The sequence below is a fragment of the Typha latifolia genome, chromosome 4, assembly GCF_019914945.1.
Source record: "Typha latifolia isolate L0001 chromosome 4, TyphaL0001v2, whole genome shotgun sequence".
Classification (NCBI taxonomy): Eukaryota; Viridiplantae; Streptophyta; class Magnoliopsida; order Poales; family Typhaceae; genus Typha; species Typha latifolia.
In genome coordinates, this window is record NC_133089.1 from 3,547,996 (window position 1) to 3,563,905 (window position 15,910).

Sequence of the window (15,910 nt, forward strand, 5' to 3'; positions counted from 1 at the left end):
TAACTTACTTAAAAGAGGCTACAAGATAGGCTTTCTAACAGTTAAAAGTAGCCAATTCAAGCTACATAGTTAAAAAGGGAACATTACTGTAGATGACTGCACTAATTGGGTCCACACTTAATACTTCAGAACTATTTTCTCATGTGTTTTACAAAATCCGGCGGCGAAAAGGTATTCGCAGCCGACTGCCACGTATAACCATGTTTCCTTTGCCGACTTTAGGTTTTAGCTCTACTCTCGCGACCACCGAGATCTGTTTCGCTCACGAGCTCTTCTCTCGTCTCCTACTTCCTCCTTTTAATCGTTTCGTCTTTAAAAATTTCGTCTCTTCTTGGTTGGTTTCAGATCGATCTGGAGCCCTCTGCGCGATTCATCTCGTGGTTAATTGTGAGTCCCTTCTCTTCGATTCCCATCTGTTTCCCGTATTAATCTCGTCTCGATTAAAGCTGCAGTTTTTATCTACTTAGATGTTCGAAATAAGATCCGATGTTTTGTTTCTTTTCAATCTTCTATTTTTATCTACCATCTTCTGCGGATTTGATTTACAAAGCAAATTCCTTTCCGGCGATGTTGTTGAGTGAAAAGGTGCATTTTGTTTTTGGGTGCAAAGTGAAGAATGGAAGTTTGCAACTCAGCTTAACGATTAGCTGAGAGTGTTTCCTTGATATTGATAGATACGTACAGATATAATTTGTTACAACTAATAACAAATCAGATAGGATTTTAAGGAGAGTGAGTAACTAATAATAACGAATTTAGTTATTTGATACAATCTAGTTGTTATGCTGTTAGCGCCCTTCAAAGTCAAGGAGGAGCATGCACCTTGAGTTTGTCACGTAAAAATTGAAAGCGAACAACAGGAGGCCGCTTTGTAAAGATGTCAGCATGTTGTTCTGCACTGGAGATATGATGAAGTAGTATTTCTTTGGATTGAACTTTCTCTCGAACAAAGTGAACATCAACCCCAATGTGTCTAGTTCAATTGTGAAAGACTGGGTTAGATGCAAGAGAAATAGATGATAGGTTGTCACACCAGACCTTGGGAATAGAAAGGAGTGGTAGATGAAGCTTAGTGAATAACATAGAAAGCCATTTAACGTCAGTGGAGGTTTGTGCCAATGATCTATATTCAGCTTCTGTTGACGAGCGTGCAACAGTTTTTGCTTTTTGGAACTCTACAATATAGGATTAGAGCCAATATGGACACATGGGCCACTAATAGAACGTCTGTCAGCAATGTCACCGGCCCAATATGCATCTGTGTAGGCTTGGAAATGAAAGGAACTAGAAGTGAATAGAATACCATAGTCAATAGTACAGAATAATGCGTTTGACAGCAGCAAAATGAGAGTCAAGAGGCCGGTGCATATGCTGATGTACTTTGTTAACCGCAAATGTGATTTCAAGACAAGTGTTTGTTAGATACTGAAGTGATCCAACAAGACTGTGATAAAGAGTTGGGTCTGAATACTCTTAATCAGAAGAAGGAACAAATGATTTAGTTGCACAAGAAGCTGCACATTCTTTGCAGTTAACCATAGAAGCTCGTTGAAGAAGCTCTTTTGCATAGTTGCTTTGGGAAAGAAAAAGGCCAACAGAATTTCTTTTGTCTTCAATACTAAGAAGGAAGTGAAGGGGACCAAAGTCCTTGATGGAAAATGATACTTTTAGTTGAACAATAATTTGCTTGATTGTATGAGAATCATTTCCAGATAATAGTAATGTCGGTGGTAGTGTGACGAAAAGACATGGAAGGATCTGCATTACTCATTGTAAAATTATTCTTTATTATGAATTGAGATAATGTAACATACTAGGCTCTTAGTGCTTGTTTCAGTCTATATATCTTGTGCAATCGACAGACATAATTAGGATTGTGTTGGATCAATGAAGCCTTGAGGTGAAGCCATATAGATTTCTTCTGTAATACTTCCATGAAGAAAAGCATTGGAAACATCTAGTTGATGGAGTGACCAATTATTAGTAACTGCAAGAGCTAATATAGGATGGACAGTATCAAGGCAAACAACCGGGCTAAAAGTATCTGTATAGTCGCGCCCTTCTTGCTGGTGATAACCTTTTGCCACAAGACAAGCTTTGTGGCGAGCTTAATGGTAAGAAGAGAGCTATGTTTGGATATCAAAAACTTGACATTGGAAGGGATAGAATCCATTTGGAGAGGGGAAGAAAAATGAGAGGGATTAGTAGTTCTAGTTGAAGGAGGAAGAGTAAAAATTTCACCCAAGTGAAGCTTTGATACCATGGAGAATGGAAGTTTGCGACTCAGCTTAATGATCAGCTGAGAGTGTTTCCTTGATATATATAGATACATACAGATATAATTTGTTACAACTAATAACAAATTGGATAGGATTTTAAGGAGAGTGAGTAACTAATAATAACCAATTTGGTTATTTGATACAATCTAGTTGTTATGCTGTTACAAAGTGCAATTTTTTAGGCGTATTTGCATAGACTTTCTAGTCAAGAAATGCAAGGAATTGTTTGCTTGGGTTCTTGTTTAAGTGCTTCCTCCAAATTGCACTCAAGTTGTTTGCGTTAATGAGCTCATGAGGTTGCATTAGTGTTTTCTTCTTGGAAGAGTTAGGTACTTTATGTTGATAAGATAACACATCTATGATTTAAAACAAAGAACAAAGCTGTTGACAAATCTATTTGTCTTGTTCTATTAAGAGGAAAGATTTACTGGCTGCCATTTATCGCATTAATTATGGTTAGATGAATCTCAGCACAAAGAGAAAGTAAAGTTAATCACATGTATATCTGATATTGAATTGATTTTTGAATTCATGCCAGAAGACTTCCAAATGGACAGACACACTACAAGTCCTGTATCATCAGCAGAAGCAGTTATGGTGGGAGCTTTGGCTTCTGGTGTGAATGTGGGTTCTAGTAAGCTAGATATTTGCCATTGTAGCTGTTGTTTTTCTGCTCCATTAGAAAACGCTCCAGAAACCCTAACTATTTGTCTGTACTATTCTAGGGTCCCACATGGTTTGTGCTGAAGATTGCATTTTTGCTGCTTGGTCTCTGTTTCAGTGCCATGCTTGCTCTTGCATTTTCATCAAGTGACTTCATTATTGCTGGCCATGTTCTTTTTCTTGTTTTCATTGGTGCAGCACTCTTTATTCTTCTTAATTGGTATGTTCTCTCCTTATTTCTTATGTTAATATGTTAGCCTTAACCTTAAATTGGGCTAAGTTTAATATATGTTGATATACGTTGATTTGGATTTCCCTGCTCATTGCTTGTTGGCCACTTATATTATGAATTGTCTTCCTTTACCTAACCAAAATTTTGTATAAGTATCATACTATCATATGATAAGAATATTTGTGATGCTTCCGTGAAAAGAAAATATAGGTGATTTTTAAGTTTGCAATGGATGAGAGATGTATGATGTTTCTAGGTTTGAATTCCAAGAAACTCTCCCCAGATTCAAAAATGTAGATGATATCAAGAGGCAACTATTCTTCCGAAGGAAAGGCTGCATAATATGGCTTTTGTTTAACTGTTTAAAGAAATTACCACTTGACACCTGGAATCATGAAAATTGCCCAGGGGTAGTCTTAAGGCACATTTGGAAGGGTTTGTAGAATCTCATGAAGATACTAGCTCAACATGTGATATTCACCATCACCTTGATTTATGGTTTCTTGTCATTTGGTGGCTTTTGGGTAGTCTGAAATTTGCATATTGGATTAGATCCAATAACTTGAATATGTTTATTGTTTGTGCCTTCTTGTGCCACCTCTTTGAGCCAAGCCTGACAACTTTCTAAGATTTTCTTGTCAATTGTTAGTTAAGGTTTGCCACCATTCCTCCTAAACAAATTCTCCAATCACAGTGATAATAGTTCAAATCCTGCCTCCTCCAAATCCATGATTGTTGGAGCGTCATGTTGTAGGACATGCTTTTATTAGTTAAGGGTGAGATAGGTAGGGATCTTGAGATGACTCAGACTGAATGATGCTAAAGAATGGCATACCAATGAAATAAGCATCAGATTAGGTAGAACTTATAATAGCAAAGTAGGGCAATGAGGTAGAACATTGACGAAACGTTATCCTATATCTGATAACCTTGAACAGTGATGCCTACATTTAGTTCAATTAACAGGACTTCTTTATTAGGCTTTACATTATGGAAGACATTGAAGAACTTGTTGTACCTTGTACTCTCTCATTTCTAGTAAGTTAAATAATTCTACTTCTTGAGAATCGAGAGATCTGTGTATGTCAAGATACTTAGATCTTAAACAACAATTATTTTCCTCGATTTATCATCTCACATCGATGGTTCTTAAATTGCCTTTTCAGCATAATCATCTTGGACATACTGCATATTCTTGTTGCTTGGACTTCTATTCTAGTATATTCTTTGTACATTTCTTATATCTATCATGTGACAGTTCTCATGCTTTGGTTTCTTTTCAAGAACATCTCTAAGTTTTGTCAAGAGAGAAATGTCTCAAATGTGCATTGGCAGATGTTGGATGCAATTCTAATTGCTCAAAGCTTCAGACTACAACATTTTGCAATTTGCCTAGACTTTTTCAAATTCATTTTTGAAGACAATGCAAGTTTTAGTATATAGTTAGTTGAAGAGTTAGATTGAGTGTCCAAGATGTAACTCAATTCCACTTTCTGTCTTAACAAGTTGCTCCAACTCTCCATAGATAGGATCAATGATCTTCATTTATCTTAATTATGTATTCGGCTAGGTATGGATATAAATATATGCACATACATTGGTGAGATATAAATTGTGGGCACATCTAGATCCTACACCAACTTCACAGACCTTAATTCATTTCTAGTGAAATTGCAACTTTCTCCTTAATTATTTTTGGTGCAATAACCTCAAATGTTGCCCTCTTTGATAAATGGAGTACTGTCAGGAGGATACAATCAAAAGTATGGAGGTGCTTGCTAAATTTTCTTATTCCATCCCTCCGTGAAATTTTCTTCTGCAGTTAATTTGTCTAACTTTCATGAAAACACTTCTTCAGTTATGCAATTATCGATCAAATCCAGTGATAAGCCACCATTGGTCATCCATTATTTTGAATTGTTGGAATATCTTTCTTCAACCTGAAAAAAGTACCTGTAGTTTTGCCTATCTACCAATTCCATCTATTAAGTTCTACCAAATAGACACCTTTTTAGTAACAGTTTTTTTTTTCGATTCTTTTTTCTTTATTATGTAACTAGAAAAATGTAACTTGTAGAAGTTGTATATGGAAACTTTTCCAGGAGACTAGCGCTTTCTATAATATTGCTTTCCTACTGCAATAAATATATTTCATCATGTATCTTTAGTAAAATCACTAAATTTCTGCTAGCTGATTCCTCGAATGCATTGTGTTCTATTAAATATGTGGTCTTGATTGTGGAACACAAGAGACATTGACTCATTATGCAATGAATTTTGCTAAACTTTTTCGTGCCCACCATTTTCGTTAACAATCTAATTTTATTTCCTCTTTGCAAGAATGGGGGCAGGTTCGACCTGTTTTAGTGACCTTATACTCTTTTACCCTTTGTCAGTGTCCCTGCACATATCTCATGAAATGCATCATTTGCTAGTTGATCACATAGACTGAGTTTTATAATTTGATTCTCTATTTAGCAACATCTTTTCAAAGATTAGCTTTTGGTGTTTCAATTACAAATTTGGGTTACTGCTGATGATTTTCCTTTTGATTTTCCTCTCTTTTACAGGTTTCTTGCACAGACTGGTATGGTATCAGTTGAAAGGCAGATGGAAGAGATTGGTATTCTTGAAAAGCAGAGCATTGAGAAGGACAAAAGAAACTAAACAACTAGTGTTTTATTATTTCTAAGGAAGCACGACCACCTTACATATCATAGATAAGAGATACCTATAATTGATTGGTTCAGTTTGAGAAGCTTCAACCAGAAACAGTGTATATTTTTTTGACAAGACAAGGATTTAAACAAATTCAGTAACATTTCAATCTCCTTTTGCATCCTTCTCTTGTTTGCTCTTTTTCGTCTTCGTGAAGCAGAAGCATGAACAGCATGGACACTGAAACCATAACTTCATTTTCTCTCCTTCTGACACAGTATCTTCTTTCTTCTCCTTCTTCAACCTTTAAATCCACATTTATGAATTTGTTACCCATCGCTCTTATAAGGAGGATGTCTAAGGTGCTAGTTAAGAGCTGACGCAGACCTAATTAGTAGGCATCTTGTATTCTTTCCTTGGTGATGTTGTTAGCCAATTTTTAAATCATCTGCCTACTAGCTATAATTTAGTAGGACTTTTTGGTGTAAAGCAGCATGGAAAGAAGGTTGATATGCACCTTGAAGAAAAACCTATTATTTTAACCCAAATGGTTTGAAATAATAAATTTTTATTACATTCTACATAGCTATGTGCCAGGAATTATTGCGTTCTTACAGAGAATTTTTCACGTCTGGAACAAGCTACGGTGCTACATTGACTTGTCTATTTGGTTCCATAAGCCTCTGATGTAGTTAGAGAAATCAACCACTTCATAACTATGGTTAACTCATGATCCAGAGTGAAATTTCACTGTCTGATGTTGACCAAACAACGATAATGTTTATCCATAGAATGTTCTTCTTGCTTTCATTTTTTATTCCTCCTTACTGTGGGAAGATTGTGTGTGATAAAAATGAGGAGTTGAAATGTATATAGCTCACTGGATATCAGGGGAGGTGGTGAGATGAAGTCAGGTTGGCATCTTCTATATGTAGTGATATGATAAATTGATGTACCAACTAATGCACTGATGGGGCACCTAAACCACATTGCCAAGCTCAGCAAGGTTGCAGGTGAGAGCAATCCATGCACATGGATGGCTTTTGTTGCTTGTGCCAGATTAGATGCCACTCCTAATCCACCATTTATTGTCTCCTAATACAAAGGTAAGAGTTTTCTTATACAGTATTAAACTAGATAATTACCTACTGGGCTGTGTTACATACAATACGAAAAACAATAACATGTCTTGGATCATTAGCATTTTATTGTATCAATTTTGATTCTCACTAACAGTAAGTAAAGTATTTCACGAACCATTTCTTTTATAGTGCATTTTAAGCCAAATTAATTAACTGCATCTACTTTCTTTAATAACTTCCAATGGAACTAAGCATTTTGACGTCTCTTTCAAAAAAGATCAGATTGTCTGGGAAGTAACAACAGTGTCATGAGATATGCTTCAAAGTTAGTAATGGATGTGAACAGAAATGCTAGTTGACTTGTAGTTATTGTAGGTAGATGAGTTTATAATAGGAAGTTATTCTTAAAGAGTGGACAATATATATAACTAGTATCTTTTACGTGATTAGGAACCGCTGGTGCATTTTAGTAGCCTCAAAATCTTTAGCAAGTGGGTGGTGAGATAAATGCACCGAATTGCATCCAGAACATTACCCTTTGAGAATGAAGAATAATACCTTTTGCTATGCATGAATTCCCTAGGAATATCCCAATTCAACAACAATAATAATAATAATAATAATAATAATAAAATAAAATTATATATATAAAAGCCTTGACTCCAAACACCGTGAAGGAAAGCGGCCATTAGAAGTAAATTTCCTTGCATATGAGTGATCTAATTGGTCTCATGCATGGATTTTAGTCATCTTGCTAAAATAAACCAGAAAACATTTAATTCAAGCAACTATCTAGGTTGGAACTTGACAGATAGCTTAAGCAATCATGGCCCAGATGCCAAAGACATGCCTGGTAATGTGGGAAGATATGAGGCGAATAACTCTTCTCAACAAGCAAGTTAAAAATACACAGAAAAATTAAAGAATCTTCCATAAGAGCAACAGGTGGGTAGATTTCTTTTGCAAATAACTCAAAACTTTGAATACATAAAAGCTCTAACACGAAGTATTACATAAGATGTTTTTCTCCATTTAGAAGAACAGAATATCTGTAGAAATATAGAGAAATTTGGGATAAGAACACAAACATCTGCGCCACCTAATTCGAAATGGCAGAACAAAAGTTTGAATATAAAGTTCGATGGTTTCTGTAAAATAATATCAAGCTCAGTGGAATCTAGGCCAAAGAGCAATAAAACCAAAAAATGAACCCATACAGCCTTTGGACTGGTGGCTTCTTTGTTGTTGCAACAATAAAAACTTGGGCAGCTTTTGCCTAACAACTAATATCCATCTTCTCCACCCACCTCCAATCATATTGTTCTCTTTGTACCCTATCACATTTCCTATCAAGCTATTTTAAGAACTATCACAATCCACCTCTCTAAGCAAATTATTTTCTGAGAGTCAAAAGACTCACTAGCCAGAACACCCAAATTCCACAAGGATACCCACAACCTCCACCTGATGTTTATTAAGAATTTTGCCAAGATTAGTTTCCTGCAAAGCATATGCAATCTATAAATAGATCCTCATGAAGTAATGGAAGAAAAAAACCAGGGACAAGCTATAAAACGAAAAAAAAAGCTTCAAAGTAACAGTAACATACTAGTCATTGTAGAGCTATGTATAGGCATATAATGACTGGTCTTAACTCATGCTACAAAGCTTGGAAAGAAATGCTACTACTTGAGAATGTTACAAGTGCTTGGCAGTTCAAGGATTAAGTTAGAGCTCGCTCACTAAATGGGTTAAACTCAACCATGAGATAAGAACAAGATATTTACATGATAGATAATAAAAGGGAGCAGCAATAACCCTTTATCTTTTGGTCAATATAAGCCAAGAAGAAACATATATAGATTCATGGGCATAACATGGGCATAACGTATAATTCGCCCAAGCTGCATCAGACAAGGAAGACTCTGCCAAAGAAAGATTATCCATACCAACTGCCATGGAATAACCCAGCTATGCATCAGCATAGAGAATCCTACATGAACTCATCCTCCTCCCTCAATTCTGCTTCAAAACCTAAAAGGTCAAAACAAGGAAATAAGGCTCCATAAGAAAACCTGTTCAGTACAGGACATCTCCCACTAACATAATCTGGTTATTCTATCAACTAATTATTGACAGCATAGCTTTAACTCTAACCAAATAGCAAGGACTTGATGCAGCCAATTATAAATAATAAAACAACAATGTGACCAAGAAAAAAGTCTATTTCATTATATAGCAATGAGAGATCAAATTCTTTTTCAAATTATATTGCTTTTTTATGAAGAATCTGTATAGAGAGTACCAGTCTTATAATTCTGTTATGAAGAAGAGATAAAAATATAGACAGTGAAAAAGCAACTCACTATGCTGACAATTCTAGGAAGTAGGTCTAGCAGTTCTCACTTCTCCGGAGTGGATGTTGAAACAGAAGCTGCGGGTTCCTTTACAGCTGTATTTTCTTCACTAAGGTCTGGGCCCTCCTCAACTCTAGGGTTCAAGGATCCTGGATTCATCTTCTGAACCTCCTCTTTTGTGTATATATGAATTTTGCGAACCATACTGCAGAACTCTCTGTTTCATAAAAACAAGAATGAGCAAATAAGTAATAAACAAGTGAATATTTCAAGCTAATCAGATACATTCGTGGCCGGTAAAAAGATTGAAGGCAGGATGAACTCACTGCCAAGGGTCATCTCCAACGAGCATCATATCACCCTCATTATCTGTATATACAATCATCCAGTTCTTGTTTGGAGCTGTCAATTCACCCTCAAATTCAAACATCTCATCTAATTCAGCAATCAGTTCATTGTAGTCATTAAACTTTGTAAGGTCAACAGATCTACCAAGTGCAATTCCCTGTTTATGGACCTGTACAATATACTACTGTCACCATCCTTATTACAGTGTAGGAGATCAACCACCAGCATCTTAAAATCTTTAAAGAAAGTTTAAGGAAAAACAAGTCTAGTAAGTTTCCAAGTGTTACAATGAAATCCACTTCAACTGACCTGGCTCTCGCATGAAATACTGATAAAGAAGTGTGGACTAACATTTGCAACTACCTTAAGGAAAAATTGGGTGAAACAACAGACAATTGACTATGCCACAACAATAACTACAGGACAAATTATATAAACCAATATGTATTTGAAAACAAAATGTCTGTATAAAAATTGAGTAGCGCAAGAAATTTAAGTACCTTTGTGCAACTCCTCGTTGAGCCACACTGAGATTTGCTATGAACATCTTTAGTCACCTGTGAGCATCGCTGAAGATTTTTGTTGTGCTCGCTTCCCATTGGAGCAGTGGTAACTGATGTTGTTCCTTTTGACAATTCAGGATGGTGGTCAGCCTCAGGAATCTGTGATAGATTCAGTTCTAGCGCCGACTGAGCATGCAAAATAGTGTCATAAGTAGCAGTGACATTTGACTTTATTTGATCAGATTCAGGAGGCTTGCAATTCAGATGAAAGCCAAAGAGCATGCAGGAGCCACTTTCTTTTGGTCTTGCCATCACAGCTTGGGCCACCAAAGGTTGCGGTCTCAAAACCCTTGGGTGTTCATCCCGAGAAGCCGGAAGCGAATGATTTAACCAATTTGTCGTATTCTGCTCAACTCTAAGATCCTGGAACTGAGAATATCCTCCTGAACCACCATACTTGGTGTCCTGGTTTTTCCAGTGAGGCACCTTACTGATTTGAGCAGGGATTTTTGAGAATGATTCTGTGTTCAAAGAAGATTTTGGAGGTATTGGATACGAGTCGAAAAGGAAGTTACTATCGCCCTCATGTTCTTGGAAGTGGTTCTTCAGAGAATTCAAACCAACCTGAGTCTGTTCAAGAAATGGTGTACAAACACCATGGGAGTCACCAAAAGCTCGAAACCCAGATAGATTACCCTTATAATCAGCTTCATTCCTGCCCATTTGCATCCAATTATCTGAATAAAACCTTCTTTGAGAAGATACAGAATCATTTTTGTCTTCAACAGGAGTGGAAGGCCATATCATGGGCTTCAAAGCAGCGTCTGACTCATTATCTTGCAATATTCTAGGAATTCCATGAGTTCGGGAAGCATCTGCATTGACTTTACTTGGACCTAGGATTAACAAAAATAGAAAAAAGTTGCAGTTATCCTTGACACAGGTTCTGATGTTTTAGACTAAAAATTTTTAAGTTGCAGCTTTACCTTCTTTTGTTAGAATGGTTGAATCAGGAGATGACAGAGCATTTGGTCTAGGCCTTTTGACTCTAGAGACTGGAAGGGGGTTTACTGGAGGAGTTGAGGCAGGTTCAATTTTCCAAGGAGAAACTCTCTCTGGGCGAGGTATAGATGAGGTCTCATCCCAGCGCACCTGCATGTCAGAACATCAATTAATATTAGCAAGCATAAAAACAAGATGCCTAAATGTGACAAGAATTATAACAGTTAACCACCTTTAGACATCTCCATTTCGAATCAGACCACATAGCAGAATCTATGTCTCCAGTTCCAACTATAGTACCTGTGAACCTGTCATTTCCAAGCAAGGGTAAATCTTTGAATCTCATCTGCACAAACTACCACACAATAAGAAATGGTAATACCTCTGCTCTGGTGCCTCTTCACCTTCAAACCTCATTTTAAATCTCATCCCAATAGAGTAGTTGTTCTTGATGGATTCCATATATTGATCAAATGGAACAATGAACTCAGATGGACTAGTCCTGTTTGCCAGATCCAACTGGTTTGTTAAGCCCAAGCATATTCAATTATACAACAATGAAAACAAAGGTTTATTATCCTAGTAAAAACTCTAATTATAACAATTTTTTATCCCTAAATTGTCTGAAGGAATGCAGTCACTTAGCACATTGCAAAAACCGTAACAGATGGCAGTTGAAGCATAAAAAACAGACCTTGGTTTGTAGTAGACGGTAAACATGGTTTTTGTGGTTATAGCATGCCATGCTGTCGCAAGTACACCAAGGTGCATACTGTGGCTAGATATGACTGAGGACGGGACAGTCATAAGTTGTCTCATGGCACGTCTTACCCCAACACGTAGCTCACCATTTTCCCCTCTGCAAGTTAGATAAAAATTATTGCAAATATACTCAAAGATCATAGAAGCACTACATGAGAAAACAGGGACAGACCTCAAGAAAATAAAAGCATCGCCAGCAACAAGCCTCTTAGCACTAACAAAAACACTCCACCCACTTTGAAGTAGATGCCTCCTAGGCTGACCTGAAGTTATAAACAAAGACCCCACACAATAAGTGAGAAATCAAATTGCACACAAGTCCAGGTGAAAAAAAAAAAAAACTAACGAAGGTTTATCAGAGAAACCCCAGCACTGATGTAAAGTGAGGAAAAGCTAGGGTTTCTCCAGCAATAAAACATCACATCTTAGTCGGACATGCAGCTAACGCACACCAGAACTTCTAAAAGATCACATTCCCCTCTCTACAATGAGAGTAACCGATATCATGAAATATACCAAGAACAAGGTACCTAACATGACGCTCTAGATAATAAGCAAGATAAATTGGATCCAAAAAAAAAACCACAATTAAATACATAAGGTGTAAAGCATCCACAACCATAAGCAGGGAAACTGATGAAAAAAAAATGAAAAATCTAGAGGATTACTTTTACAAATACATCATATATATCCCACCACTAAGAGGGTACCTTCTTCTAAGAGCACAGGATAAATACAAAAACATCATAATACAATTTTTTCTACCTCGAAATATGTGGCGGAAGCGCCATTCCGCCCCATGCAAATCCTTAGCCACCAGCTCCTGCGTAGGAGGCTGCTGCCCCATATCCTGATCAATAAAACAATGCATGCCTCAATCTACCTTCCTCGGTATCAAAATTAACAATAGGATAATTTTCCTTCTGGCAAAATAATGAGCACCGACCAGCGGGGGAAGACACTCGTCAGCATGCCGCCTTAGCACAGAGAATCCACCATGGGTGCTCGTATCAGATGCGGTCAAAGTTTTGCAGAAGGAATGCACATGTGGCCTAGGTGGTGGAGGCGGCAACATCTCCTTCTCCACAGCATTCTCATCTTGCTGAAACAAAGCAAACCACGATGATTCAACCACTACTTCTCCCTCATAATCCAACTCTAAACGAACCAATCAAATATCATAAGACTTACATTTTCCTCTGGCAGCAGCATCACTTGAGCAAATACCTCATCTGTATCAGCTTCAGCCTATCCACACACAGGCGGAAAAAAGTAAAAGAAAAGGAAAGAAATGTAAGATCTCGTGAAACCTAAGAACTAAAACGCACACAACTTATATCAAAGATAGAATTTTAAAGGGAAAGAGGAATACCTTCAACTCGACGTTGATCACCCGGCAAAGAATTTTGGGTGGGAGATCATACACCGGCATCTGCTTATCAGCTACCTGATTTGTTGAAGCCTCAACCTAAATAGTGATTCACAAACAAAATTTTCAACAGGAATCAAAGGGAAAATCTACCGAAAGAGAATAAAAAAAACCTAGAATTGACAAGCAATTCGAGATAGAGAGAAGTTTGCCTGCTCTATATGCCCTTGGGGGAAGTAGAAGACCCTTTCCCCCTCGCGAGGAACCGTGACCAAAGGCCCCGCGCAAGCATGCCATAGCTCCGTGTAAAGCAAATCCACCGATCCTAGGAAATAGGAGACAGAGAAGGAAACGCCATGAGCCCAACCCTAGGCGAAGGCCGGAGAGATCCGACGAGGTGAGACCTACCTCTTCCAGCGGCGCCACCTCCGCCTCCCCTGGCGGCCATCTCCGGCGACACCATTGCCTACGATCCCTGCCGTACACCACTCATCCAAAAAAAAAAAAAAAAAACCCTTTCCACCTCTTGAAATCCTGAGAGATGGCGATCGCAGACAAAAAGGAGGCAAATTTGGAGAATATCTGCTCGGAATCCCTAGAAATCGATCGGATCGGACTTCGAATCTGCCGAATTGCACCGATTTCTCCTTCTTTCTTTCTTTCTCTTTCTCTTTCTCGTCTCCCTCTGTTCCTGTCCTTGGGACTGGTCTCTTCGAAGGGAGTATAAAGAGAAAAACAAGGGTTTCGGACAAATTATAAATGAGGGGTGTACTGGAATCGGCGACCCGACTACCTGGCGGTGACGGTATCCCCACGACTCGCACTCTATAACGGATTACTAACGGAAATTTCCTCTGCTCCGTTTCTTCATAAATTTGCACATTACACCCCGCAAATGTCCTTATTCAAACCTTTCTCTCTCACTATTTATAACTTGACCCCTCAAATTATAGTTTGACCAACAGAGCTCGCCTGTGGGCTGGACTTGGGTTAAACTAAATTATCAACTTAAACTAATAGCACCTACACTAATCATAACCGTACTATTTAATTATCTACTAGATAAAGGTCGCCTAATCTAACCTGATCCTTCTTAAAGAAGGAGAACGGATAATATTAATTTCTGATCTAGTTTAACGTATTGAAAGTACTACTAATTAAAATATTTTTCTTAATCATAGAACCATTAAAACAAATTATAAAAAGAACGGATGGTATTGTTGTCAGGTAATACTTCTTTCTTCTTGACGGCGTTAGCAGTAGTTACGCGTTCCGTGGTATTAAACGGCAAGGAGCCGTTATTTTGGTGGCCTAAATCCTAATAGTGATAAATAATCTTTTTAGTAAACTAATAATAGTGATAAGAAATTTGTTGCATTGGAACTTGGGCTATCACGGATTGGTACAAGCACATACATCCGAGTTTTTCTCCATTTTAAATTTCCCAATTTTTTTTATCACGTGTATAACCCACAACTTATATATATAACTCACCACTTAAATATAAGTCAATAATTTTCTTCTTTTTTTTAGATTTTTATATAATTGCTACTTAAAACTTTTAAAATTTTATAATTACAAAAGTATCATGATATTAGTTAAATGATTAAAACACAGCAGGAATTAAAAACAAATTTTTTTGCATCTGCATAGATTATTTAAAATGGTATAAAAGCAATCCAATATCTTATCCAATAATATAGCCAAAATTTTAAAATATTTATACTTTAAATTTTAATATATATATATATTAGTCATTCATATGTGTTTGTTGACTTTAATAATTATTTTCTTTATCAACCTCCCTAAAAAATTAGATTATAAATAAACTAAATAATAAGTCACGATAGACTAAAGTAAGTACAGACGGAGTATAATTTATTGCTTTTATAAACGTTCAAACTCTACTCTCTGTACAGTTTCTTGAAAAAAAGAAAGAAAGAATCCTCATCCAAGGCAATGAATGAAATGGAGAAAAGTCATACTGGACAAAAGCTTGACTACTGTTTATAAGTTTCAGTCCCTATTATTGTCATTTATTTTGATACGTTTGTCCTGATGTTTCATATATGATTTTTTATGTGGTCGAGGTATCTCGTTTTATTGTATTTGGAATAGCTTTGGCAAAGTCGATCGGAGGAGGTAGAAGATACACAAGTTCTACTGCTTCACGTCTCTCTCTCTCTCTCTCGTTCTAAACTTTTAATTTCAATTTATCACGTTAGATATCAACGCATCATATAATTTATATAATTTCTTTTATTAAAACCAAATTTTAGGATGATCAATTGTTATTATAATTTTAAAGCAGATTATTATTTTTTTAATCTAAGTTGACGATGGCATTTGTATTTTAGTAAAGGATGAGGTTGATATACAAGCATAAATTATACTCACTTTAAGAGAGAAAGATAATTAACTATTGCAGCATTTGCATTGCTTCTTGGTTGCATATGAGTATGACCAAAGAGCTTTAATCTAATCCTCTGTTAATAGGCTTTGGTTTGGTTTGCAAGAGATGCTTATTTGATAACTTATATAAGTGTATCTCACTATCAAACCAGAGGTCCAAGAGGACACTAGAAAGGAACATTTTAAGACCATCATTGATGATTCCAACTGTACTCCAAAAATAATTGTTCCTTTCTTTTTCTC

General features: G+C 36.8%; 2 protein-coding genes across 7 annotated transcripts; one reads left to right on the plus strand and one right to left on the minus strand.

Annotated features, from left to right (window-relative positions):
• The first annotated feature begins 227 nt into the window (after nt 1–227).
• Nucleotides 228–6,011, plus strand: LOC140785736 (uncharacterized). 3 transcript variants are annotated; one of them, XM_073133707.1, is made up of 4 exons: nt 228–387; nt 2,818–2,903; nt 3,005–3,162; nt 5,745–6,011. In XM_073133707.1, the coding sequence occupies exons 2-4, from the start codon at nt 2,829–2,831 to the stop codon at nt 5,839–5,841; spliced, it is 330 nt and encodes a 109-aa protein (XP_072989808.1). In that variant the 5' UTR covers nt 228–387; nt 2,818–2,828; the 3' UTR covers nt 5,842–6,011. The 3 variants fall into 3 exon arrangements, with proteins under 3 accessions (XP_072989808.1, XP_072989809.1, XP_072989810.1); XM_073133708.1 differs by having other exon boundaries at nt 240–387; nt 2,821–2,903; XM_073133709.1 differs by having other exon boundaries at nt 338–387; nt 2,818–2,913.
• Nucleotides 6,012–7,847: 1,836 nt separating this feature from the next.
• LOC140786253 (auxin response factor 4-like) lies at nt 7,848–13,981 on the minus strand. Of its 4 annotated transcripts, none has more exons than XR_012108585.1 (16): nt 13,664–13,981; nt 13,468–13,580; nt 13,259–13,354; nt 13,078–13,134; nt 12,833–12,988; nt 12,652–12,736; nt 12,059–12,149; nt 11,819–11,983; nt 11,507–11,626; nt 11,357–11,432; nt 11,109–11,274; nt 10,120–11,018; nt 9,598–9,788; nt 9,281–9,488; nt 8,864–8,948; nt 7,848–8,414 (listed from the first exon to the last, which is right to left on the minus strand). XR_012108585.1 is itself a non-coding variant. In XM_073134547.1 (15 exons), the coding sequence occupies exons 1-15, from the start codon at nt 13,716–13,718 to the stop codon at nt 8,942–8,944; spliced, it is 2,445 nt and encodes an 814-aa protein (XP_072990648.1). In that variant the 5' UTR covers nt 13,719–13,981; the 3' UTR covers nt 8,510–8,941. The 4 variants fall into 4 exon arrangements, 2 of the variants coding, with proteins under 2 accessions (XP_072990648.1, XP_072990649.1); XR_012108584.1 differs by having other exon boundaries at nt 8,273–8,414; nt 9,321–9,488; XM_073134547.1 differs by lacking the exon at nt 7,848–8,414 and having other exon boundaries at nt 8,510–8,948; nt 9,321–9,488.
• Between the last annotated feature and the right edge of the window lie 1,929 nt (nt 13,982–15,910).

What these genes read in the sequence shown, in the direction of transcription:
- LOC140785736 (XM_073133707.1), top strand. Translation starts at nt 2,829, where the DNA reads ATGGACAGACACACTACAAGTCCTGTATCATCAGCAGAAGCAGTTATG. An exon ending in CTTTGGCTTCTGGTGTGAAT is followed by an intron (nt 2,904 to 3,004) that starts GTGGGTTCTAGT and finishes GTACTATTCTAG; the next exon opens with GGTCCCACATGGTTTGTGCT. An exon ending in CTCTTTATTCTTCTTAATTG is followed by an intron (nt 3,163 to 5,744) that starts GTATGTTCTCTC and finishes TCTCTTTTACAG; the next exon opens with GTTTCTTGCACAGACTGGTA.
- LOC140786253 (XM_073134547.1), bottom strand. Translation starts at nt 13,718, where the DNA reads ATGGTGTCGCCGGAGATGGCCGCCAGGGGAGGCGGAGGTGGCGCCGCT. An exon ending in TGCTGCTGCCAGAGGAAAAT is followed by an intron (nt 12,989 to 13,077) that starts GTAAGTCTTATG and finishes GCTTTGTTTCAG; the next exon opens with CAAGATGAGAATGCTGTGGA. An exon ending in GTTGGAGATGACCCTTGGCA is followed by an intron (nt 9,489 to 9,597) that starts GTGAGTTCATCC and finishes TTTATGAAACAG; the next exon opens with AGAGTTCTGCAGTATGGTTC.